Genomic DNA, 24754 nt, shown 5'->3' on the forward strand with positions numbered 1-24754 from the left:
AGTGTGAGAAGTCATCAATACACCTATGACTACTCTGAGGGAGGTAAAACTTTAGCAGCTGAGATGAGATCTACATACAACAACTGTTGCCGGGGTTCTTCACCAGTCAAAGCTTTATGGGAGAGTGTCAAAGAGAAAGCCACTGTTGAAGAAAACCTGCATTAAATCTCAACTAGAGTTCATCAAAAGACATGTTGGAGACTCCATGGTCCAGTGGAAGAAAGTGCTTTGGTTTGATGAGACCATAACGGTGCTTTTTGGCCATCAGATAAGACGCTATGTTTGGCAGAGACCAATCATTGCACATCACTGCAAACACCCCATCCACACTGTGAAGCAGGGTGTCAGCAACATCATGCTGTGGGGATGCTTCTTGGCATCCAGCCCTTGAAGGCTTGTAAAGGTAGAGGTTAAAACAAATGCAGCAAGATATAATCCTGGAGAACAATCAGACTCGGTGGTACATCTACTTGATACTGAATTGAAGGGGGGGAATACTTATGCAGTCATTTGTTTCACATTACATTTATTATTAAATTGACATTACCTTGTAGAAATTGGTTTTCTTTTTGACATTAAAGAGATTTTTTTTGTAAAATTGTTTTGTCAAATTAGTAAAAGGAACACAAGGTGATGCAAACATTAGTTATCAATGATTAGAAACTGTGAAGCCTGTGAGAAGATATTATGCTGAAGGAAAGTTCTAAGTGGTGTCAGGTATGGTTGTATGATTACTGAAATTGGTCAAAAAAAATCCTAAAAGACTAAAATGTGTCCATGAATGTATCCAACAGCTCCCTAACCTGTTATCCAATCACTATCCAGGATGTTCACCATGGCAACGGCACCCAGGAAGCCTTCTACAACGACCCGAGTGTACTTTACATCTCTCTTCATCGCTTTGATGAAGGCAACTTCTTTCCCGGTAGTGGACATCCCAGTGAGGTAGGTACTCCTCTGGTGTGCAGGGCTTTATTGTCTGTTTTTGTTTGTGTTGCCATGGTGATGCCTGGGTGTTTATGTGTGTTTGTGCGTCTGGGCATGTACGTAGACTCTTGTGAACATAACAGCATCCGAACAACACACGAGAGACATGTCAACTTGTTAAACAGGTTACTCTTTGTAGAGGAGAAAATGTGAGCTGGTCCTCTTTATGTAACACAAACATTTTTTTAATCCGTCTCCTCAGAATACAGAGTTCATTATTGTACCACCCACGTCTGTTGTGAAGATAGATATGTTGGCATAGAAATATTTGCTAATTATGTGATTCCAGTGGAGCATTAGGGAGCTTAAGAGCCGTGTGTTTACCATATTCTTGTCAAAACAAGAAGACTGATTGTAACAATAAATCCTGGATTAATTTACATGATTTAAAGCCTCAATTACAAGCTCAATTTGGTCATGATGACTGATTTTTATATGGTGGAGTCTGCACTGCACAAAGGAAGAAAATACTGGCCACTATGGATAGGATATTTTACAGTATGCCATGTTTAGGAATAAAAGAACTATCCTAAACTGAGCCTTAGATCAGGCCAAGCTGTTATGATTGTATTAAACTTTATTTTCGAAACTGGCTAATCATCCAATTATGGTTCAAACAAAGAAGAAAAGGAGCAATTACATAAAACTGCAGTTATATATAAAAACTGTCCCTTTCCCATTGTTCTTTCTTTACAAGTACACATTATAAACAGGATACTTCTATTGCTTTGAAGGCCATGTAAATAAACATGAATCAAAAAGATATATGCAGTAAATAGCTTAAGAGTAATCACTGTGACTTTCCTGTCACTTTATCTATAATGCACCGATCAAAATAATAGCTTGACCAAAAGTGTTTTACATTGGTTGCTCACTGTTTATATTTTGCCACTGATGAAAGGACTAGTGAACAAATAAAATTGTAAGCCTATGAAATTATCACTGATAACAGCTTGACAATAAAATCAGGATACAAACAAGTAAAGCTCCTGGCAGGAGTGTTTAGCTGTTTATACTGATGCAATACTAAGATAAGAAAATCCTCCTAACATATTTAGTGAAATGACTGACCGTATATCAGGTAATTTCTTATGCATATTAACCGCTGTCTTTGTGTCGATGAGGGGATAAATTTCACTGCCGTTGTTACCTTTTTTTAATGGAAGATTCACAGTCAGTGATACATTAAACTATTAAAAGGAAAAAAGATGGGATTTTTCATTTGAAAACACAACATAAGCACGCACAAGACATGATCAGACATAGATAAGAGGTATGGTTTTGTTCAAAAGTTTCATTGATATCAATGCAAAAAAATATATATATTTTTAAGTAGGTCTGAAAGGTAAGAAGAGCAAAGAGCAAAGACACAAATATGATCACATAAAAAACATTAACTGCAATAAAGTGAAAATGTCTTTTCCATCTTAATATTCTAATAGTTTGGGCCCTTTTTTGGCTTTACTTCTATGTTGCTCTAAAAAAATAAATGTAAATTTTGTTAAATTGTCTCCGCAATGGTTATAAATTGTCTTTATCCACACAATGACGTGACGTATTACACATAAAGTTTCCATATGTTACACATGTGTTTATTCAGTAGAACCAAGCTCGTCATACCTTGATTTGCTGTATCAACTGAAGGTTTATTTCTCTTGTCTCAGTTTATTTTATAAACTCCAGTGCTCTTGTTGTCAGATCTCCACAACAGGATGTGTACAGTTGGATTGCATGCCCGTGTTTGAGTACAGGAAATTGAGATGCCTATGAATTCTGCCTGCAGTCTCCCCAGAAACCAAGTGTGATGACTATCCCCCGTCAGATGAATTGACCCTAGCCTACGGTGGCATTCACCACCCTTTCAATCCCCCCTCCCCCTTTTACAATAATAAGTATAAAAAAGTCAATGTTTTCCCATAAAATCCTCTGATGAGGGACGCGACATAAAACGCTCGGCGCGCTTGGATGTGGCTTTGCCTTAAGTGGCTCCTCAACCTCTGTTAAGCTGTGTGGTAAACCTCTGGAGTCTCGCTGTCCCCCGTGTAGGTAAATAACACACCATGGGGTATTGGTGTGATGTCATAGCCGTAACAGAGAGAGCAGAGCATCACACCAAAACATGGAAGGCCTAATGCAGTCCAGCAATTCTGGAAACATGAAAGAGAAAGAAAAAGGACAGAGAGGAGCAGAAGAGACTTGAAGCTTTAAGCAGGAACTCTGTGTGTGCATGTATGTGTGTCTGTGTCGGGGTGCATGTGCGTGTGCATGCCAGTACATTACCAGTTGGCAGAGGACAGGAGGCCTCATGTGTTTTCAGTTTGCCCTGTGAACATGCCGTCCACTGAGAGAAGAATGGAGACAGACGCTCTGCGATGCTCATCAGCATTCCTTCAAACATCCTCTCACACCCATACACACACATTAGCACACACACACACACAAAGGAAATTACCACTCTTTCCTGCCAAGAGTGTGTCAATCATGCTCCTCATCCTACCCTCAAACTGACACATTGACTGATGGGGAAGGGCTTCGAGAACAGCTAAATGGTTTCTAGCAGGACTACAAAGAAAGAGGCAGGAATCCTTAAACCTCCTTTCCAAGAGCTGCTGGGCCTCGGCTCTCTCTGCCCCAAATATGTGAGGTCAAACTGAGAGAACCTCCTCAAACTCTGCCAAGCATTCTGTGTTACATGTCAGTCTGAAAAAATACAATTTAATTCACCTTACAGCCAGTGGTATGATTAGTAAACCTGACATGTCATACATGTATCAAACCTGTTTTACTTCTGTACACAAAACAAATAGTCAAGTGTTGTTAACCCCTTTAAAAAGTTTAGCAAGTAATAAATAAGACATTTTACCTCATGCACAATGTGATTGTAATGCTTTGTTTCTTTATATATCTGCATGTTTGCCAAATTTGAAATATTTCCTCGTTTAGCCGGAGCTAAATCTTGGACTCGTAAACGAGTGTAGCTCTGTTGTGGCTCACAGTGATTTATAAGGCTGTTTGACAACTTGTATCAAAATCAAAACGGAGGGACAGGGGTGTTGTATTAATCGCCATCCGTCTCTTATTTAGGAATCATAATCACTCCCTGGTGTTGGAGTCACTTTTTCCTGATTGCTGCAACGCATGCTTTTGTAACAGCCGTGACAATTTTGTGAACATTCAACACAAATCTGTCATCTTCAGCGAGTTTCTCAACTTTCACTGGGACTCATTAACTTTGTTGACATTCACAGAGATGCTTTTTTTCCCCCTTCTCTCTTACCCTTACTACAGGTTGGTGCAGGTGCAGGCGAAGGCTTCAATGTGAATGTTGGATGGACTGGTGGTTTGAACCCTCCAATGGGTGATGCAGAGTACCTCGCTGCATTCAGGTAAGGAGTTGAAGTCAACCTTGTAATAAAGGTGTTTCATCAGGTTCACACCCCTTTGCCGCATTTACATATTCTTGTTTGTTTTGTCAATGATAAACTTGGGTTACTTTTTTAAATTGGTGAGTATCTTTCTTGACCTTGTAGGCCACCGTATGTCAGAGAGACGTATAGCAATCAATCAAACTTTATTTATATAGCACTTTTCATACAAGACAATGTCACACAAAGTGCTTTACAAACAGACAGACAAGTAAAAGAAGATTAAAGGAAATTTGACCCAAACCCCTCCTGTAGAGCACAAGTGTTTGTAAGATATCAAGTTAATTTTAAGTAGAACAGTTTATTTTTGAGCTTAGCCAAATAATACAATACCTACCATAATGGAGTGTCACAGCGACGTCTCTCATTTACAACAGCGGTTCTCAACTTGTGGGTCAGGACCAAAAAGGACCTGTTTCAATGGGCTACAAATTGGTGCCTGGAAAACAAATTGTGCCAGAGTAATTTTAGAAATTTGGGTTGCAAAAACACATCAAGGAGGAAGTGGTGGTTCCATGCCTAGGCCAGCTGAGAATCACTGTTTTAAAATATAAACTTTACAGTAAAGATAAATCGAGCATATAGTTTTAGTTCAGGCAGACCACAGAGTCACGCTGCCATAATTGAGATCAGCTGATCTTCACAAGCCTTCATCAGCTGACAGCCAGCAGATTTGTTCTGAGCACTCTACTGGCTAATCGCTGTCATGCTGCCTTGTTTAAACTGACCTTCCTCGGCTACTCTGTGCTGCTCTCTCTGCAGGCTGATCTTGCAACCCTCCTCCACCCCAGCTTCTCCTTCATTCTGGTTCTGACTTAATCTTTTGTCATTGGCTTCCTCTGCTTTGGGTTTTTGCTGCTGCTCTCCCTGCCTCAGGCTTTCCTTATCGGCATAGGAAGAGCAGTAACGTGCACTATTCCTGCTTAAGGCTTTCCCCATAGGCTTGTGGAAGTGCAGGGGGATCCCAGAACAGCCACACTGCTGAACATAAATAACAGCATACTAATTAATAACTGCTGATAAAAAGTATTTACAGCTGCAAATATGTGTTTCTTGACAAAGTGATGCTGACTGAAATGTAGGAAAAGGGTACATGTATGGTTTGAAAGTTTGAAGAGCTGTCCTCAAAAATGAATGAAAGGAAATGCAATAGATTGTAGATTATGTAGTTCCTGCACCCTTGTACACAGTGTTGTACATTTTGCTCCATTTTCAAATGTGGTTCTTGTTCTGCATTGAGCAATGAGCATTCAGGTAGCTGCAAAGCTTTGTTTTGATTTTGTGAAATGTCAATGGAGGATTTGAATGGGAAATTAAGGGGGGAACCAGAGCTGCAGAAAAAGTGGGCAGGCACTGTTGATCTCTGTAGTGGATTTTAACACAAGTCCTGCCTCTGACAGGGTTAACAGCCAACCATAGTTTAGGACTTTGAAATGACCTTTTTGGAGTGGCCAATTAGATTTAGTTGTCACTCAGCTGCTAAAAGTTCTGCATTTGTATTTTAATCATCAGATTCACATTAAAGTTGATGTGTTCAGTTTGGCTGAAGCCCTGAGTAATGAGCTGGACACAAACGAAAAACTTCTCAGTGAACTTAGAATAAAACACACATCCACACATAATTTAAAAACCTTGCAGTTTTGAGCTTATCTCTTACAGGTTCAAATAATATGTACAAAAATCATCACAGCCAGGGACCCTACAAAATGTGCACTGCTATCAAAAACATAATGATTTCTAAACCAATCAGCGTACAGTTTGGTGAGTTACATAATTGCCACAGGTGTTAATTGACCTTTGGGTACACCATCAGTAATCTACCATGATGTTTGAGATAGTTTAATTATTGATACTACAAGATACACCTAAAGTAAACCGGCAGATCAACAAAAGGAAGAACTTTTTTTTTATCAAGAGACTGAGAGTTATTTTTGCCAGCAGGACAAACAACAAGCCATTGTTTTTCTCATTCTAGTGAAATCCACTCTGATTTTGGAGGGCTAAGCTTCCCATGTGGACTGGAATGCAACACCTGTAAACACAGCATTTTGCCCAAATTATCCTGCAATTACATTGCACTGTTGGGCATTGTTTACTACCATGGATTACCTGTTCTGTCTTAACTAGGTTTTACATCTGAGTCCTGACTTCCTCTGGAAAATTCTTGATCGTAGTATGAATATAATGTTATATTAAGAGAACAAAAGATTCTTTGGTCGTTGTAGTTATATAAACAGTCATACTACATTACTTGTTTAGCTAAAACAAAACCCCTCCTGAGTGTGTTACTAAGACACACCTCTGCTCTTACCACACTTTTCATGTCATTCAAACATTTTTCCTGAATGAAAATATTTTAGTTCTGCTCTACGCTATAATGAACTCAGAGTGTGTCTGTCAGCAACACTGGCACAGCACCAGTTGATTAAACAGTGTGTGAGTTCTTCACGGTTCTGCATGCAGCAGACACAGTGGGTGGGCCCCTCGTCAAAGGAAACATGCTAATGAGCTAACCCATACTGGTATAAATCCATAGAGCCAATAGGCAGGCTCGGAAACACTAAATCCACTGTTTACTGCAGCTCTGGATGGTAATTAAGAAACAACTGCTCTTTTCCTGAACAGGCGTCTGGTTTTGGTATTTTTCATCAAGTTTGGGAAATGGCGAGTGTTTTCATGAGTAAAACTTCCTCAGTCAACCACACTCTTGCACTGTACAGTATTGTGTGATACCCCAGAAAACTTTTTCCTGTATCAAAGCTCAGTGGAGAAGGAGTTCCCTGGTGGTCCAGCGGTTTGAGGCACAAACCACGTTGTTCTGATGTCCATGAAGCAGATCCGGCTGTAGACCTTTGTCACATAACACCGAGAGGGATAGCCTCATATAATACTGCCACTGTCAAACATGTAATTATGGGAAAAATACCACAATATAATAAAAATGTCATTAAGATTTGCAAGATTGCCTAGAAATATTTGAAGCAAAATGCACAAAACAACGAAAGAGGAGTTTCTGTGAAAACTCGGCAACACAAATGTTTGAATAACTTTTTCAGCCACCATTCACTGGTGCAGATAAAATCATAACACGGCATACAGACAAAATTTAATGCATCATGAATTCATGTTTATGCAATTAAGTAACGAGTCTGGTGCCAGCTCTGTAATCCAATTTGAATCCATGATTTAGATGTTGGGGTGTTCCAGACCGAGCGCTCATCTCCAGGATGGAACAGAAAACTCGCCAAAGTGCGCTCGATGATGATGTGTCACTGCTTTTTGGGTGTGTGTGTGTCAGTGACAGGGGGAATATTGTGGTCGAGAGTGGTGGTGGGACTTTGGTACAATCAGGAGGAAGCTCAGCGATTAAGTATCGTGTTGTAATGTGGGCAAATATGTGGACTGTCAAGGTGGTCAGAACTTAAAGTCAGTGTGATCGGCAAACCTTCAAAAATGCAAAAGATGAGCTCAAGTGTGTTTCACTTTTGGAAAACCTTTCTGAAAAATGTGCTCAACATGTTTGTGTGCATGTCCATATTTTCATGTGCATCTCTAGGCTGCTACTGACAAACTTTGGAGGAGAGGGGTGAGCAGAGGAGAGGAGAAGAAGTGGGGGGTGCATTGTTAGGGAATCCAAAGGCGGCGTAATTAGGCCCAATGGATCCCAGATGGCTGGCTGTCAGTGACGTGAGAAGAGGGACGAGCTCCTAATAGGAACCAGACGCACACAAACGCCTTTGAACTGCCGCTGAGAGAGAGAGAGGGAGAGAGAGAGAATCAAACGCGGCATGAGCCGTGTGCTCTTGCTAAATAACTGGCAGCGGGAGAGGAGAGGAAGTGAGGAGGAGAGCAAAGAAGTGCGGAAAGTGGTCTCTGTATACTGTATGTGGGCGTCTTAGTCCACAAATGTCAGGGGGTCTCATTTTTATCTCCCAGTGTAAGAAACATAAACTTTGTAGTGTTTGCTACCTGTAAAGAGTTCATTCAGTCTTTACTTCAGAACATATTTTCTATTAAAAAAAGGTTTAGCGGAGGGCTTTTGCTCCTTTTTTCATCAGAGCTCTGCTTCAAATTTAAACAGTTGCACACATTCACACCTGGGAGCTACAACACCTTCATGTGTTGGCTGCTCTCCAGGAGGGGCTCAGGAACAGAGATCAAGCAGCTGGAACACAGCCTCCGATAATTTATCTTTCATCATTTTCAAGTTTAATATGAAGTCAGTGAACAATCAGGAATAAAAGTTAGACATTGTACATGTCCCAGACTTAAATTAATTACCTCAGCTTTACAATAATTCCAACTGATTTTTTAACCTTGCAGGCAACTTGAATTTCTGTTCATTACAATAACCTTTAGTTGGTTTTAATGTTAAATGAATCCATCCTTGACTTCCTCTCCACATTACAATGTTGTATTTGCTGTTCCAAGTTAACATTTTTCACTCAATGATAAACACCTGCTGAAAACATGTTTTCTTAGATGTTCTATCTGATTTCAGGATTTGAATGAATGAACAATACATCACAGTATTAGCTCATTCTGTGTTGTTTCCCCCTCCTCTTCTCCTCCTACTCCTTCTCAGAGCCGTGGTGATGCCCATCGCCCATGAATTCTCCCCTGATGTGGTGCTAGTGTCGGCTGGCTTTGATGCTGTTGAAGGACATTCATCGTCTTTGGGAGGCTACAAGGTCACAGCCAAGTGTAAGACTCAACATCTTCATTCACATGCTGCAGAAATTTACACTGACATCATGTAAGACTTAAGTAGATACAAGGTGAAGGCTGAGATGTTTACTTTCCTGTTGATCTCTGGGTTTTCTGAACCTATATCTGATGTTATGTTCCTGTGTTTGTTTCGGTAGTTTTGAACATTTTTGTCATTTAATGTCTTTGCTTAACATCAAGAACAAAAACACAACTGGTTATTGTCTGTTTGTGTTGCTCTCTCCCAGGCTTTGGCTTCTTGACCCGTCAGCTGATGTCACTGGCAGGAGGTCGAGTGGTCCTTGCTCTAGAGGGGGGGCATGACCTGAAGGCCATCTGTGATGCCTCTGAAGCCTGCGTGAGTGCTCTGCTGGGCATGGAGGTGAGATGCATGGCAGTGCAAATGAGTGCATGTTTCTGTGACAATATACTGTTTTTCATCCTCTCTCTGCTTGTCCCGTCCCAGGTGGAGCCTCTGTCACAGTGTGTGTTGGACAGGAAGCCATGTGAAAATGCTGTGAAGACGCTTCAGAGAGTCATACAGATTCAAGGTGAGAGCTGACATCACAACACAGCCTACAGCATCCAGAGTCCTCATTAGCATCTCCTCACACAATAACTGGTGGTCCGTTATCAGCCGAGCCTTTTTTTGGGGCTAAAGCTGCACATTATAATTAAGGCAGCTTCAGTGCTAGCATGCTAACTCCCATGTGTTCCCTTTTGTAACAGCACAGGTTTCAAAACCACTAAGCAGTAGTCTGTTTTAAATAGACTTTATATCTGAAATCATCACAGCTGATGCTATTCAGCCAATCAAATCCTTTACTCATACAAGGCTTTATTGAACACATTAAGAGTGATAATGCTTTAGTCTTAGGACTACAGCCAGAAAAAAACAAAGTGAGTCAGTTAAAAGTCAACATAATGTGCTTTTAAACTAGAATAAAAACAAAGATCTTTTCATCTGAATGAATAGACTGTTATATGCCCCCCAACAAGGCTACATGGGCAGTTTAACACTACCTTGTGTTTTCAGCAGTGTTGTAGTGACAGATGTGGTAATCTCAAACATAATACCTACTAACCTCTGATCTGCAAACACAGAAAAATCATAAACTAAGAGCCATATTTGATCAAGCCACCAGAATTCTGACAAAATCCCTTAATGATCAACAACATGTCAACAATATTCCCTGTAAGCTGCTTTAGTATGGGTTAACATGGAAACACTCTAAATGGCACAGATTACCTCAACCTCAACCAATTTTAGCTCAGATTTAAAATCTAAACATCATGAACTGTGGCTCATTTCTCTAAATAACAGAAAGTGTGAGAGTGTTATATATGAGGGAAAAAGGAAAAGCTGTTAAAGATGTTATATAAGCAATGTGTCGAGATTCTTAATCAAAAATATTTAAAAAATTAGTGTATTTTTAAAAAGGTGAAAAACTTAGACATTTAATTCTTTATTTTTTTAATAAGCCCTTTTATTCTAATAGACCTTTACCAAAGGAAGTCAGTAAGCCTGTGATTTATTTCTTTATTTTTCCCAATTTATCAGGCAAATGCAAAAACACAACAGGGTGAAAGTGCTATACAACACAAAACAGAAAAAAAGGACATATGGACATAAAGTGCAGGGGGACAGTAAGCACAATTTCAGGGTTCTGAGATGTTACCTAGATTAGTCTTGAACGATCAAAGACATCAAAACAAAGGTGAAACAGGTGCTAAGAAAAAGGTAATAATTATCAAAGATAAAAAACAAAGAAGGTAAAGAAGGGAGAGAAAAAAGCAAAAGAAAGAATGGGGGGGATCATGTTGTTTTTGTATACTGCGCTATTTTAACATTTTATTGTTTTATTCAGCATATTATTTTGGTAGGACCATCTCCCAGTTGAAAACAGACATTGTTGTATTGCTTCTGGAGTTACCTTTATTTAATTGATTTGACTCCTCACAGATGTGAATGATCATATCAATGACATATCATATCACTAGTCAGACCTTGGGATGTTACAGGCATTTGCTTGAGAACAGTTTCTCATACAGGCCCTTGTTGAGTTGTATACAAAGACCCCTGGTCTGAGGTCTGAGCCAAGTGAAGCTCTTAACAAGTAACAAGTAACAACAGATAGCAGTTGTTTTTGTGTGTTTCCAGAAGCTTTTAACAGGTCAAAGCTCAATAATATTTACTATGAACTAAAATAGAAACAACTGTACTTCTCAGACAAAAAGGCCTTCCTCCAACTACAGACCTGCTTCACATGAAGGTCTGCTATCTTCTATAGTTTGAAGGTCCTGGTTATTATTTGAGGATTTACACATTGTTGGATATTTTTGTGTTGTTATGAGTTTTGGCTGCTTTAACAAATACACAACAACTCAAACATAACAACTCTAACAAACAGTAAATTGGACACCTGTCAGAGTTAGTGCGTCTTAATGAGAAGCATCAGTATCAGACCACCTGTTAACACCCTCTAGGCCTTTTTAATGACATAAGAAGGGAGATAATTTTGAAAACACTGAAGCAGATGTGAAGGATGGGAACACATTTTAGCCACTGTTCTGAACTCTTCCAGCTTTCTCACCTGCAGAAATTTTCAGAACCAACTTATTATCCAGAGCTATTGCTGAATCAAACCCTGGCACATTCCAGTGACGATTGTTCGTGTGTGCTACAAACATTTGTTAAAGATCTGAGATTAATAGCAGCGAAGCAGCATTGAAACAGATCTCTCAAACCTTTTCCACACTGTTACTGATGCTTTATTCTACTAGTATGAACTGCTAGTTGATGGTAAGTGTTTTAGGAACACCTAAGAAAGGGATTTTGTCACTGCAGAATCTGCTGTTTCTGCTCATTCTCCTGATGTTTCCATCTCTCCATGACCTAACCTATAACTGAACATTTTCCACAGTTTCTTACTTGCTTGTTTTTACTCTCTCATTCTTCTTAAGGTCAAACAAAAGATGTTTCTGTTGACACGCAAATGTCATCTATGTTATCTAAATGTTGAGGACTAAAAAATGTGCAACAGATTCTGGTTTCCATTTACGGGTTTAAAGAGGATGAAAGGCTTCAAGAGGTTTTCAGGAAACAGTTAGTATTTAGCAAGGCGATTTCCTGTTTTATATTATCATAAGTTCATGTTTTTATTGATCAATACAAAAGAATACACTTGCTACTGTTGAACTAGCTAGTTAACATGCAAACACATTTAACACATGATAAAAGGAAATGTTTGCACTTCATTGTAGGCTCAGAAAAGAATATTTTGTGTTTGTAGATCTTGTTTCAACCCTCTATTCTGATGGCTCAACACATATTTTTTTTAAATATAACAATCAAGAATGGAAAAAAGAGAGGAATAAGGGGAAAATAGAGGAGGAATGAGGGGAGATAAGGGAGAGAACACAGGACCCATGGGAGAAACAAAGATGACAAAAGGGGACATAAGGTGTAGAAAATGAGATATAAAGGGAATAAAGGGAGGGAGTAAGATGATATAAGGAAGAGAAAATGGGACCCATAAGAGGAAATACATTGGAAAGAAGGGGAAAAGATGGAGAAAAGGGGACATAAGAGAAATTAGAGGAGTGAAAACAGGACATAAGGGGAATAAAGGGAGGAAATAAGGGGATATAATGGGGAGAAAAGGGGAAATATGGGGGGGGCATAAGAGGAAATAAGAAGAGAAAATGGGACATAATTGATAAAAAAGGGAAAAATGAATCACAACTCTCGGGGAATTAGCTGAATTACTTTTCAATTTATAATTTATAAAAACATTGAAACTTTTGTTTTTCTCATTTTTGAATAGAGGGATTAAAGTTTGTTGGGAAATGTGTTTTTACCCAGCTTTCCACAGCAGTGTCATGATTTCAGAGCTATATCCAACAAAAAAATGAAGTTTCTGTTTCCATCTCTACAAACTCTTCTGTTGAGGATTATTAGCACATATTTATTTATTTCTACTTGTAGCACTTCTGCATGTCCCCCCATCCCACCTCTCCTCCTTAACATCCCTGTCTCCCATCCCTCCCTCCGGACGTCCCACACAGACAGACACTCTCACACACTGCCGCCCTGGCTCCAATTATCTTCAAACACTTCTCTGGCACACGACCTTCGCAACATCCCCTCCTGATTGCACACAAATGTTATCCCAACCAAATTAGATTAATTAAAAATATTTGCAAAGCCGCAAGAATGTTAAGCCCATAATTTAAGCCGGGGGTGAAATCTATGTGAGTTACAAACATAACCAGAACACACACACACTCATTCGCAAACACTGATTGCTTTTACTTCCACTGTGTGTCACCGAGAGACCCCGAGAGGACTTGCTGTATTTAGGTTTACATTACTGAAATTATCAACATGGATATTTAGACCACAGACTGTTTATATGACTGTGAATGCTTACATTCACATCAAACAGCTACAACTGGTGGATCAAACACAGAGTCCTGCTTTTTAATAATCCAGAGCAGACTCTTTCCTGAAGGAATCATTCAGGATGAAAACAACTGAGACAACTCAGGCCATTCATCTCTCTTTTATTCTTTCTCTCTCTTGGTCTTCTCCTTCAGGTGAATACTGGCAGAGTGTGAAGGATTCGGCCTCCACAGCGGAGCTTTCCTACCTGCAGGCTCAGAGACGACGGTTGAGACGAGACTCGGACAGCGATGCCGTCAGCGCCCTCGCCTCGCTCTCCATGGAAGCTGTCAGCCAGGACAAGTAAGAAGGACATCATGTCTAATAACCTCTGTGCTAAAAGCATTGAAATAATACTTCTAATATATCATAATTTGTCTTTTTTTTAAGGAACCCAACAGAAAAGTGAAAGAGAAAGGTTCTCTCTGAAGAAAGAACCACCTGACAGCTGCCTTTAACCAGCTCTCAGTGAAAGCACACAGACACAAATTTATGCATGTGGACCTTCACTGGAAGCAGATGTCGTCCTCAGTTTGACCACTGTATTCATCACCTCACATAAAGCCCTCCACCTGCAATACTACTGGCTGCAGTTTGACTCACTCTGCGGCGCAACATTAACCTGAACACCCATATTATCATGACACCCCTCTTCTTAGAGGGGATACCAGCCACTGAAAAAAAAAACCAGGAAGAAAAAAGACAAGAAGAGCCTGATGAAATCATCGATTTTTACGTTCTTGTAGCATCAGGAGCTAATGAGACGTAGCGTGAACACACTTGACAAAGCACAGCTCTGAGACCTTTTAACACCTGTGAGGTAGATGCGCCGGTGAAGGACGGCAGACAATCCTCTGCACTTGATATGTCTCGCTGTGATGATGTCATACATGTGACAAACACCAAATGAAGGAACAGATCAGGCGTTTCTGATCGTTTTGCACTGCACTGCTATGTAATGTGAACCGGACAATATGAAGACCACGTTGACAATCAAACATCTTTATTTGTTTGTGTTTTCATTAATTTGACATATGCCACACGTTTATATGAGCGTCAGCAGATTTTTTTTTTTTTCTTTAAGACTCCAGTTAGAGTGAAGCTACAGAGAAGTCTGAGATACATATGTTTCATATTGTTTCTTATGTCCACATATTTTCTTAAATCTTTTTTTCTCTTTCTTGGCCTGTCAGGCGAGCACATGCAGCAAGACTGCAGGTCGCTGCAGTTAATATTACCGCTCCTCGACAGATTAAAGACGACTCCGCGACTTTGATGAAGTGTATCTGAGATGTTTGGACATACTGTAGTTTGTGTCAGTGGCATTAAGTCACAATAAAGAGTTAATACCTCCAGTCAGTTGTGTATCAGTATCAAGGGGAAATAAATCACTCCTGAAGGCTGCTCAAAGAGATTTTTTACACATCAGCAATAAACAGAAATCCCCCATGATGCTTCAGTGCAACGTGACCGCTCAGACATGATTGTACTGCGATATTGAATCTTCTCTGTCAGGAGATTTATCTTTACATTTTAAATCATTCTTGTTGGTAACAACGCTCCCACTGTGCCTTCAGGATGGAAGCACCTGAACGGCTTTGGTCTTAAATCTGAATGTTAAAAATGTTTTTTTTAAATAGATCTGTGTTTCTTCCTGTGGATTTGCATTCCTGCTGTATTTTGTATGTATTGTATACTTTTATTTTAGGGCACATTGATGCGTCCTCTTCATGTTACTGATGTAGCATCAGTCTGTTTACTGTCAGCATCTGGGGCATTTTGCTGCCCGGACGTTTTAGCAGTCAGAATAAAGAAATAATACCGAGATAGTTGAATCTCCACACAGTGCAATTGGACACAGGTTAAGCACAACCAAAGTTTATGAGAACAATGTGCCGTCTCTGCACTGGCATTGCTTAAAGAACTTCAAAGACTTTGTGAATGTTTCTCCTTTTTTTTTTTTTTTTTTTTTTTTTTTTACCAAACAGTTGAAAGGCACCAAAAGACCAGGGCGGTCATCTAAACAAATGCATTCAACTAGAAAAAAAAATCTTTTTGTACATTCAGACTCTGTGCCTTTTGAAGTGCTCTTTGCATGTCTAACAATTTCTACGGTGCTGCAGATTATTTTGTGTAATTGTGGTATTTTTGCCTTTTTCTTTCTTTCTTTATGTTGCATCTTTTGAATGCAACCCAAACCTTGTCGCATCGTTTGTAATGTGATGAAAATGTGAAAAAAGGCGCTGAGAGAGCATGGAGTTGTTCCAACTCCGTAACACTTATGACAATCCTTCAGGGATGTGAAGCTTTTCTTTTTTTATGACAGCATTCATGACAGTGACCTGACATGTTTAATCTTTTGTCTTAATTCATAAAATGACATATTTTTGTATTTGATATTAAAAAAAATGAGCCTTGTGCATTCGTAGAGACCAAATAACCAGCTGGTGTGCCTTAAAGTATGATGCTGACCAACCTGCGTGAAGGTAGCTTTAAAAAAAACTGGATGTTAAGAAGTCGGCAGACAAACATCCCGTTACTTTCTCATAACTGACTCTGATTTGGATTCTGTACAGTGTAAATAACCACTTTGTTTCCTTTATTTGTCTGCCTTTGTCTTTTCTATTTTTGTTCCCTAATCCTTAATAAAGGTTATTGAGATACACTTGTGATGTTTTGAGACCATTTTTCATTCTAATGATGCTGATTTGTACATAATTTTTATTCATTTTAGCTGATTTGTCATCCTTTGTCTTTTACTGAGCTAGTAATGCAGACCTGTTCTACGTTATTCCTCCCATGTAAAAATACTGCACTCATGTATGACGTCAAGAAAACTTTTATTGTCCACAGGCGTTGACACGAAGTTTTAAAAGCAATGCAAAACAGTTAAAAAGGGACTCATTTAAGCGTTAATAAGACTACTTAAACTGCTCAGATATTTCTTTAAGCTGCAGGAAAAAAACGACACATTATTCAGATTTTCTTGCATTAAAAATACAAATTCTGCAAAGCTTGAAGGTTACACAATCTGGAAGTGAAAATAAGTCAGCAGTGGTTTTAAGACCTTTTTTTCCCATGGACATTTTCAGCATAAAGCAGAGTGTTACGCATGATAACGCTAGAGCAGAATTAAAGTAATACAGTGTGCATACACCAAATTCACATACAGATACACTTTTTAAAAATCCAAAATACACACAAAGCTATCCAGTTACTACAGCACAACAGAGTAGAGATCTGCGCCACATTCCTCGTGCTCCTCTTCTTCCCACAAAGACGGGCCTCAGAGAGCCGGAGCGATTAGCTTATTAGCATTTTAGCTGTAAACATTCATTGGCTGTGACCGCCTTCTAACCATCACAGTGCCATTATCATCAGTCATCTTAACGTCTGTCTGGCACAGGGAGTCACCCGAAGAGGAGGAGGAGGAGGAGGAGAGCCGGGTGGGTGACGGTTATCACGGTGATACCCAAAGGCACTCGAACCAGCAGCCATTTTGTTTCATTGTCAACGCAGGCCAGCTGTTTGTTTGTGTCATTTAAAATGTTCAAAGCTCGACTTTTTATTTTAAAGTCCTCAGCAGTGTTTCAGAAACACAAGATCTGTTAGAGTCGAGCTGTTGAGATACATCTCAGTGTCCAAAGAGGAAGAGAGGTTTGAAAAAGGGGGATTGTCTCTTGAAGTGGGGACAAATTTCTTCTTTGATTGCAGAGAATTTTCCATTTTCTGCAAGGATAAAAAAAATAATCATTCATCACAGCCTGTCTCAACCTTTATGTCAATGCACCCTTAAAAATTTGAACAAATCTTAAGTCACCCCTGTCAAAAATAGACAAAATATTTTACATCCCTGTGACTGCTGATATGCTGTAACAAGATCAATACGATAAATCTCTGTAGCTTTCGTTATATTCTTGGATGAAATGCATTGCTGTAGTGAAGACACTTTGATGCGTTTCTCACTCCATGAACCCCTGCAACTCAAAAAAACTTCACGACCACTACACTGATGTGATTTCAGGAGCATATGAGACTATTGTGATTATTTGTGCAGCAATAGTGAATGATCTGCATATTCATGATAGTTCTTGGTTGCATGTTAAGCATTTGGAAGGAACTCTTTATGATGCCAGAAAGCACCCAAGGTGCCACGGTACCCTGTTGAGAAATACTGATTTATCGTTTAAAACAGTGGTTCTTAACTGGCAGGGATAAAGACCCACCACCACCTCCTTATGAGAAATGCCGACCCAAATTCTTCAAAATGTTCAGCCACTTGAATATATTAAATGAAAAATGTTACAATAACCAAAAAAAAAAAAAAAAGGACAAAATAAATGTTTAAGGAAGCACATCATTATAGAAGGACAAGTATGCATGCATTTAATTTTACAACATTTTTCCCAAGACAGCATGGACATTTGGGGGTGAGAACCACTGATTTAAAACATATAAGAAGCAGCAAATAATAACTCTATTAAAATACTGTGCGGTTAAATCAAGGAACATTTTGTGGAACATTTTCTACAGCTCCTTAACTTCCTCTTCACCTGATTTATCAGTTGTCCCTGATTATACTGTGCATTTTCTTGCTTTTTAAAGGGTAATGACATAAAAGGTCCAGTAGAAGGAGAGTGTCTGAGGGCGTCAGTTTATCATGTTACTTTGATATAACCTAAAATTTCAAGATTGTCATGCGACAAGTGGAACATGTAAACAAAATGCAGGGCTACACTGATCATGCTGTGTTTCTTTGATTTCCTTTTCCAGCTTTGCTCCATTATTTGGTGAGTTAAATACCTTCCTTTTAATTCTCATCCATGGGGTGCAGATGGCCTAGGCATTAGGTCGTGCCCCATGTACGCAGGGACCCATGGCTCTTCCTCATTCCTGTTTCTGACTCTATCCACTTTCCTCCTCTTTGCACTAGGACTTTTAATCAGAATTTTTATAGGTACAATTTTGGGCTTTTTTGCCTTTATTGATAGAGAAGTACAGTGGATAGAGTCAGAAACAGAGATGAGAGAGTGGGGGAGAGACATGCAGCAAAGGAGCCACAGGCTGGACTTGAAACCAGCCCGCCTGTGCACATGGGGCGCACCTTATACTACTTGGCCATCTGCGTCCCAAACGATCAAAACTTTAAATTGCAATTAATCGCAGAATTTCTGTTGTTAATCATTATTAATAGCACCCTTTTATTGCATATGAAAATTCCTCTATTTTGCATTTTAAATTGTTTTTCTTATCATTTTAATTTTGTTCTACTGTCTTAAGCTAAGTAATCGACTTCCTTTTCTGATATGATCCTTCATTTAGAAAAGGAAGTCCAAGATTTTAACATGAAATAAACCATGGAAAAAGGAATTTGTTATGGATTGAAAATTAAAGAGATCATTAAAAAGATGCAGATGACTTTTGACTTGTTCACTGAGCTGTCTCTGAGATTTTTTAAGGGAAATGAGACATTAAGAAGCAGTGATGGACACACTTTACATCATTGTGTCTGCAAGGAGATGCTGACATGCCTTAACCAAAGTGTGCGGAAAGGGACAATAAAGCGTGTGCACTAATTGTGGAGCCTAATAATTGTGACTAACTCGATTAATCTTGACAGCCCTAATTCTGACATAAACGTAAAGCTTTATGGTCATCATACTGATGTGCAGCACAAAGTTATGTTGGTTTGTTGTTGTTGTAACTTTTTTAAGGTTGTAGGGTTTTCTTTTTTAACACTATTTATTTGACAATATTTGAGAATTCCATGTTACATCTTTTGATTCCTGTGGACTTTAAGTACCCTTCTGTTTGACAGACCCTGATACATTTTGAACTTCAGATAGGTAGCATCTCATCCAATCAGACGTCATTCTTCCCCAGCTGCCTGAGCAAGGCCGACACACATACTGACACATGCATAAGCACGCATGCATGCAGCACTCATAAATGATTACAAATTACACTACACAGCACCCTCCCACCTGTGCTCAGCTCAATTTTCTCTCTAAAAATAAAGATGTCTATCAGAAGCCACAACTCCTGGATGGGGCTTTGAAAACGCAGATGAGCCGCAGAGGACTTTACATCTGGTCTCAGATCAGTCCGCAGCCAGAGCCAGAGGATTTGATACGCACAGAAGAGCGTCCAACAGCTGGTCAGTGCAAATTATAAAACGCACACACACATATATAAACACGCACACATGCACATATGCAGCAGACCCCGGGGTTCCGGCTGAGGAGAGAGCGGTGACAGGCATTTTGATTATAATATAAACAGAAGGGAGAGTATTTGGTTTATTTCCAGCTCAAACAGAACAATCCTCTTATTTTTGAAGGTCTCATCGTGAGCCAGACGACCACACTTCTTAAAATCCAGCTCATCAAAGTGCACCAAAGCATCTGATGTGCATTCATGTTTGTGTTTGTGCAATCCAGAAACTCAAGGAAAATATTCAAGGTTTCTCTGCAGCAAAGAAAGTAAATATTGGTGCAATTTGTGCTTTTCTCGGAGTAAAGAATTTAAAAAATATATAATGTGTTGGTGAAAAAAAAATCTTACTGTCTCAGCCTGAACAAAAACTAACTTTTAATCATTTTTGTGTTACGATAAATGTTTTTACAACCTCAATATATAATCTACCCTTTGACTTTTGAGCTTTTTATTTTCCTAAAGCAGCACAACTTTGGAAATATGACTTAAACTTGACTTTACTTTCAGGGTTCATCTTTATGAGTCATGTCATCTTATGCAAGCATGCACACTGTTAAAAGTACACCACACATACACTAATGCACACATTGTCTTTGATGCTGCTCAGACTCTCTCTGACCTCATCTCTCTCCTTAAATTAGTCATTTCAGGCCTTGACTTTTCTAGCACTTTCTGTGGCAGCCCTTGCAGTGTGCATGATAACAGGCAGAGCAGGTGGAGTGGTGGGTAATAACCACCGTGCTACAGCCAAGGACGCTGCGCATGCAGGGGCCTCGGCATTCCATCCCTGAGTGATTGCTGCAGACGCCACTGGAGGTTTAATTATAATGCGGCGAGGAACACCTGCAGCGTGCACATGGCCTGAGACTGCATGTGCATGTGTGGGTCTGGATATTGTAATGTGCATGTATGGAGCCTGTAATACTGATACAGCATGTATAGTAGCATTAGAGATGTGCTGATTCGTGCATGGATAAAAACTCCCTGATTGTGAAGTGTGCAATTTTTATATGTCTGCTCTAGATCTGTGTGTGACTGAAATTTGATGACCTTAACCTGTTTTCAAGCTGTTAAATCATCTTTATTCATCCTTGCATGTCAACACAAACCTGTAACATTTGCACATTTAAATTCTAATCTTAAATGATAATATTTTATAATATAAGGACTTTCTGTACACTTGTTTAAAAAATGAAGTTATAACTTGTCAGCAACGTAAACCAGGAGGTAGCAGAAATAAAACCTCAGAAACATTGTCTGCTGCAATATTCCTTTGTACTAATCTGCTAAGCTCTTCCCTGTTTGTGTGCTGCTGCTGCTGCTGCACAGCTAATTAAAACTCACTCCACACACATGCATGAGCTGACACACACAGGCCCATGTGCCTGACCCTCACCCTGGTACACACACCTTCCTAATACCACACAACTGTTTCCAATCTAAAGGTTCCTGCTTGTCTGGGCCCCGGCGGGGCCTGATTGCACGATACAAAATCCTGAAAGAAAGAGAGAGAGAGAGAGAGAGAGAGCGAGAGAGAGGGAGAGAGAGAGAGAGAGAGAGGGAGAGAGAGAGAGAGAGCCTCTGCTCATTCCTCCTCACTCTCCCTTTCTCTCCTTTCATCCTGTACCTGTGCAGGAATCTGGGGTCTGTTAAAATAGTTGAAAAAAACACACGGCCTGTGTGGATCCTGAAGATAGTGAAGGAAAACGTTTGTCTCAAACACATCAGAGGTCTGTCAAACACTGCAGCGTTAACATTACAGGCCTGATAATGAACTGATTTTTATCTTGCCATGGAAAGTGGTCAGTCGAGTGGCTTTAACAACATGTCTTAATGCAGCAATGTTAACAAGAAGTACTTTGTGAATTGTAATATTTTTTATATTACAACATATGTGTTAAGAGTTTGTAAAGGTTTTGTGCGTCCAAAGGTTGTTAGGCAAACAGATTGTGTATGTCGTGTTTGGTCAGCTTTATAGGAGATGACTTTGTAAAGGGCCAATAATAATGTTTTAAAGATTTTTTTGACTTGAATAAAAATAACAATTTTCCCTATTTCTAATTCATTGATATTTAGATATTCTTGATGTCATGTAAATTAACTGTGTGAATGAGTTACGTTTTGTTGGCAGTTTTAATTTCACAATGAATTTTAATTATTTTTTTATCCTTTTTTTCTAAATAACTACAGCTATCAAACAATTAAAACTCCTGTGATTAATCTCAGAATTCATGTAATGTATCCTCCGTTTTATTTATTTTTTAAATTTCTCTTGTGTCTTATAATAATTTATTTTACTAACTTCCTATGTGGATACAATGACCAGCTTTTTTTTAGAGAGAAAATGAGGATACTGAGGTGTGAAAGTAACAATTGATTATGTATTTTTTTAAATAATGCACTTATTATGTACCTTAATTCCAATGCATTTAATGCATTTATGCTGATAGCCCTAAAAATGAATTCTGTTCAAAATAAAGCTCCCTTTTGTTGCAGGAGTAACAAAACTCAAACCCAGAACTTGAATTAATTTCTTGCTTTATGTTTCATGAGTTGTGTTATATTTTCTAACAAAGAAACAGCTTAAATCAGGTAATAGTACATATTATATTTCAGGAAATAACTAAAAAATGTTTTCTAAAAATTCCTTGTTTCTTTCATATAAGGAAACAGATTCAAAGCTTCATATTTCTGCTTTTCCAAAATAGAAGTTAAGGTGATCTTTTCCTAAGCTACACAAATATACTTGATGAAGAAACACTGTTTCTATATCTGCTTTTGATTTTCAAATTTATAAGCTTAAAGCACTCAGGTAAACCTGACACATGCTGTGTGTAAACACAGATCCTTGAAGCACGTGTTAAAGTTGATTTATCATTCTTATTTAATTGACTGGATTTTTTTCAATTCACAATTCATGAATAAACCAAAATAAATCAGCATTTTAGAACTGTAGTCAATGATTTATCAAAAGCACTTTACAACATAACGATAATCTTATCTAATTGTATAGAACACTAAAGAGATGTTTTTGCAAATATTAGCAGATATTTTTCATTCTTACTGCAGAGTTAAGCCTGAAATTTTTGAAAGAGCATGCACTGAAACACTCCTGATACTATTCTGAACATAAAAAGACATCCATGCTCGTGTGCTGCTGACATTTTGGATAAAGAAATGTGTGCACACGTGCATACTCATGTTTGCACATTTCCATACGTCTTCATGCATATTTTTGAACGGTTGGTGTAGGTGTGTTTTTGTTTGTATATTTGTTTTCTTCATACCTGAAAGGCTGCAGTGGAGCGTCTTGTTGCTCTGCATTAAACTGTGAGATAGACAAGGGAGAGAGGAAACAATGGAGGAGAGCAGAAGAAAAAGACTGAAATTCTGCAAAAGTGTAAGACGTAAAGGTGAATTTCAGACTGACAGGAGGAACTCAGAGGTCAGTAAAGGGTGCATAAAGAGACACAGGTGGTAGGGTAGAGACGTGGACAGGGTTTAGAAGAGAGGCATGCTATGGGGTCCTAGTGGCTCGCAGACATAGCCCAGGCCCCCTCCATCCTCCACACAGAAAAGGCGTAGCTCAGTCTTTCGTGGGCCAGGTAGTTGCAGCTGGCCAGTTTGGCATCCATCTCATCGCTCTGGAGCACCTGGTACAGGAAGTCGATGTAGCGTGAGGCCAGCTTGAGGATCTGGATCTTGCTCAGTTTGTCTGATGGTAGAGTTGGGATGATCTTGCGTAGAGAGGCGAAGGCATCATTCAGGGACTGAGTGCGCTGGCGCTCTCGCACGTTAGCGATGACACGCTGGGAGTGGAGGTCCTCAAAAGGCTGGTCCAGCCGGGGTCCAAGGGAAGTGGGGGCCAACGACACAACCGTTGAAGGGCTCTTCTTCAACCTCTTTGGCCCGGACGGCAGCAGGCTGTTCGGGCTGCCGGTGCTGCTCTCCTCCGCCTGACTAAGGCTCTCCTTCTTAGGATAAGGCGAGCGTTTTCGGTTTCCTTGTTGGTGGCTCTTCTTTGATCCTCTTTCCAGTTCCTCTTCACTTGCCCCCAGACCTCCTTCAGGGGAGTTGGTGCAGGACACCTCTTCTCTCATTGTACCGTCCAACAACCTCTAAAAAGACACCGTAATACTCGAGCTTGACCACCTGGTGTGACAAACCCCTTGTCTTTCTAAAGTTACGGCTTCTGGAGCTCCATCAGATTGGACGTCGTTTTAGTTCTCCTGTTTCCTGGTCACCTTGTTAAAGTTCTCACTCTCACATCCCCCCCTTCTTGACCTGGCAGACAGAACAACAACAAACCATCTGACAGGCAGGTCCACCTCTGCCTCTTTTATACCCCAAACTCAAACCCTGGGCCTGCGGGCAGTTCTCTTTGGCTCAGCGGACTTCCAGAGGGCGTGGTTCGGCCTGAGCCAGGCAGAGAAGCAGGAAGCATGCGTTAGCTGGGCGGGCGATGGAGGAAGGGGGTTAGTGGTTCTCTCGGCCAATGAGAAGAGCTGTGTCTAATGTTGCAGGGATGTCTGAGGCTTTATGGGTTCCAGATTTGAGGCTGGAGTGTCAGTCCGCGTGCACCCTTGAGTCTGCACTTTGCTTCAGCAGGACATTATAAAGACAGGAATAAATCCAAATGTGGTCAAACAGTTATATTTGAGACTCTGGGCAGGTTTCTTTATGAGAATACATGATACGGTGTATCTGATAAATCTGAACATAATCCTGAACCAGGAATCATGTTTGTGACGTTGTGCTAATTTCCTCTGATTTTCTCCTTTTAACAGGAGTTCTCTGCCATGGTTTATATCATGCTGATAACCAGACTCTGTAAAAACAAATCTGTTAAACCACAGGTCGAGTTGAAAAATACTGCAGAATCAAAGAGAAAGAGGAGGATTTAGTGGCTGAAAAAATATTTATGAATGGTGCAAATGCTACATTTACTATGAATCCTTTCCAACCAAAGAATGAT

General features: G+C 39.7%; 2 protein-coding genes across 4 annotated transcripts in view; one reads left to right on the forward strand and one right to left on the reverse strand.

Moving 5' to 3' along the window:
- Positions 1-15540, forward strand: part of LOC121506801 (histone deacetylase 7-like) — a 59330-nt gene extending 43790 nt beyond the window's left edge. For all 3 annotated transcript variants that reach the window (XM_041782693.1, XM_041782690.1, XM_041782692.1), the window contains exons 19-25: positions 826-945; positions 4276-4373; positions 8998-9116; positions 9368-9501; positions 9586-9670; positions 13719-13866; positions 13954-15540. In XM_041782693.1, the coding sequence (XP_041638627.1) occupies positions 826-945; positions 4276-4373; positions 8998-9116; positions 9368-9501; positions 9586-9670; positions 13719-13866; positions 13954-13972 (723 nt within the window). In that variant the 3' untranslated portion in view covers positions 13973-15540. The remainder of the gene's footprint in view (positions 1-825; positions 946-4275; positions 4374-8997; positions 9117-9367; positions 9502-9585; positions 9671-13718; positions 13867-13953) is intronic.
- Positions 15541-16386: 846 nt separating this feature from the next.
- On the reverse strand, positions 16387-24200 carry LOC121529634 (twist-related protein 2-like). Its single transcript, XM_041817585.1, has 2 exons — positions 23067-24200; positions 16387-17292 (listed from the first exon to the last, which is right to left on the reverse strand). Exon 1 carries the CDS (start codon positions 23877-23879, stop codon positions 23307-23309), a length of 573 nt encoding a protein of 190 aa, XP_041673519.1. The 5' UTR covers positions 23880-24200; the 3' UTR covers positions 16387-17292; positions 23067-23306.
- Between the last annotated feature and the right edge of the window lie 554 nt (positions 24201-24754).

This window comes from Cheilinus undulatus, linkage group 3 (assembly GCF_018320785.1).
Source record: "Cheilinus undulatus linkage group 3, ASM1832078v1, whole genome shotgun sequence".
Taxonomy (NCBI): domain Eukaryota; kingdom Metazoa; phylum Chordata; class Actinopteri; order Labriformes; family Labridae; genus Cheilinus; species Cheilinus undulatus.

What these genes read in the sequence shown, in the direction of transcription:
- LOC121529634 (XM_041817585.1), bottom strand. Translation starts at nt 23,879, where the DNA reads ATGAGAGAAGAGGTGTCCTGCACCAACTCCCCTGAAGGAGGTCTGGGG.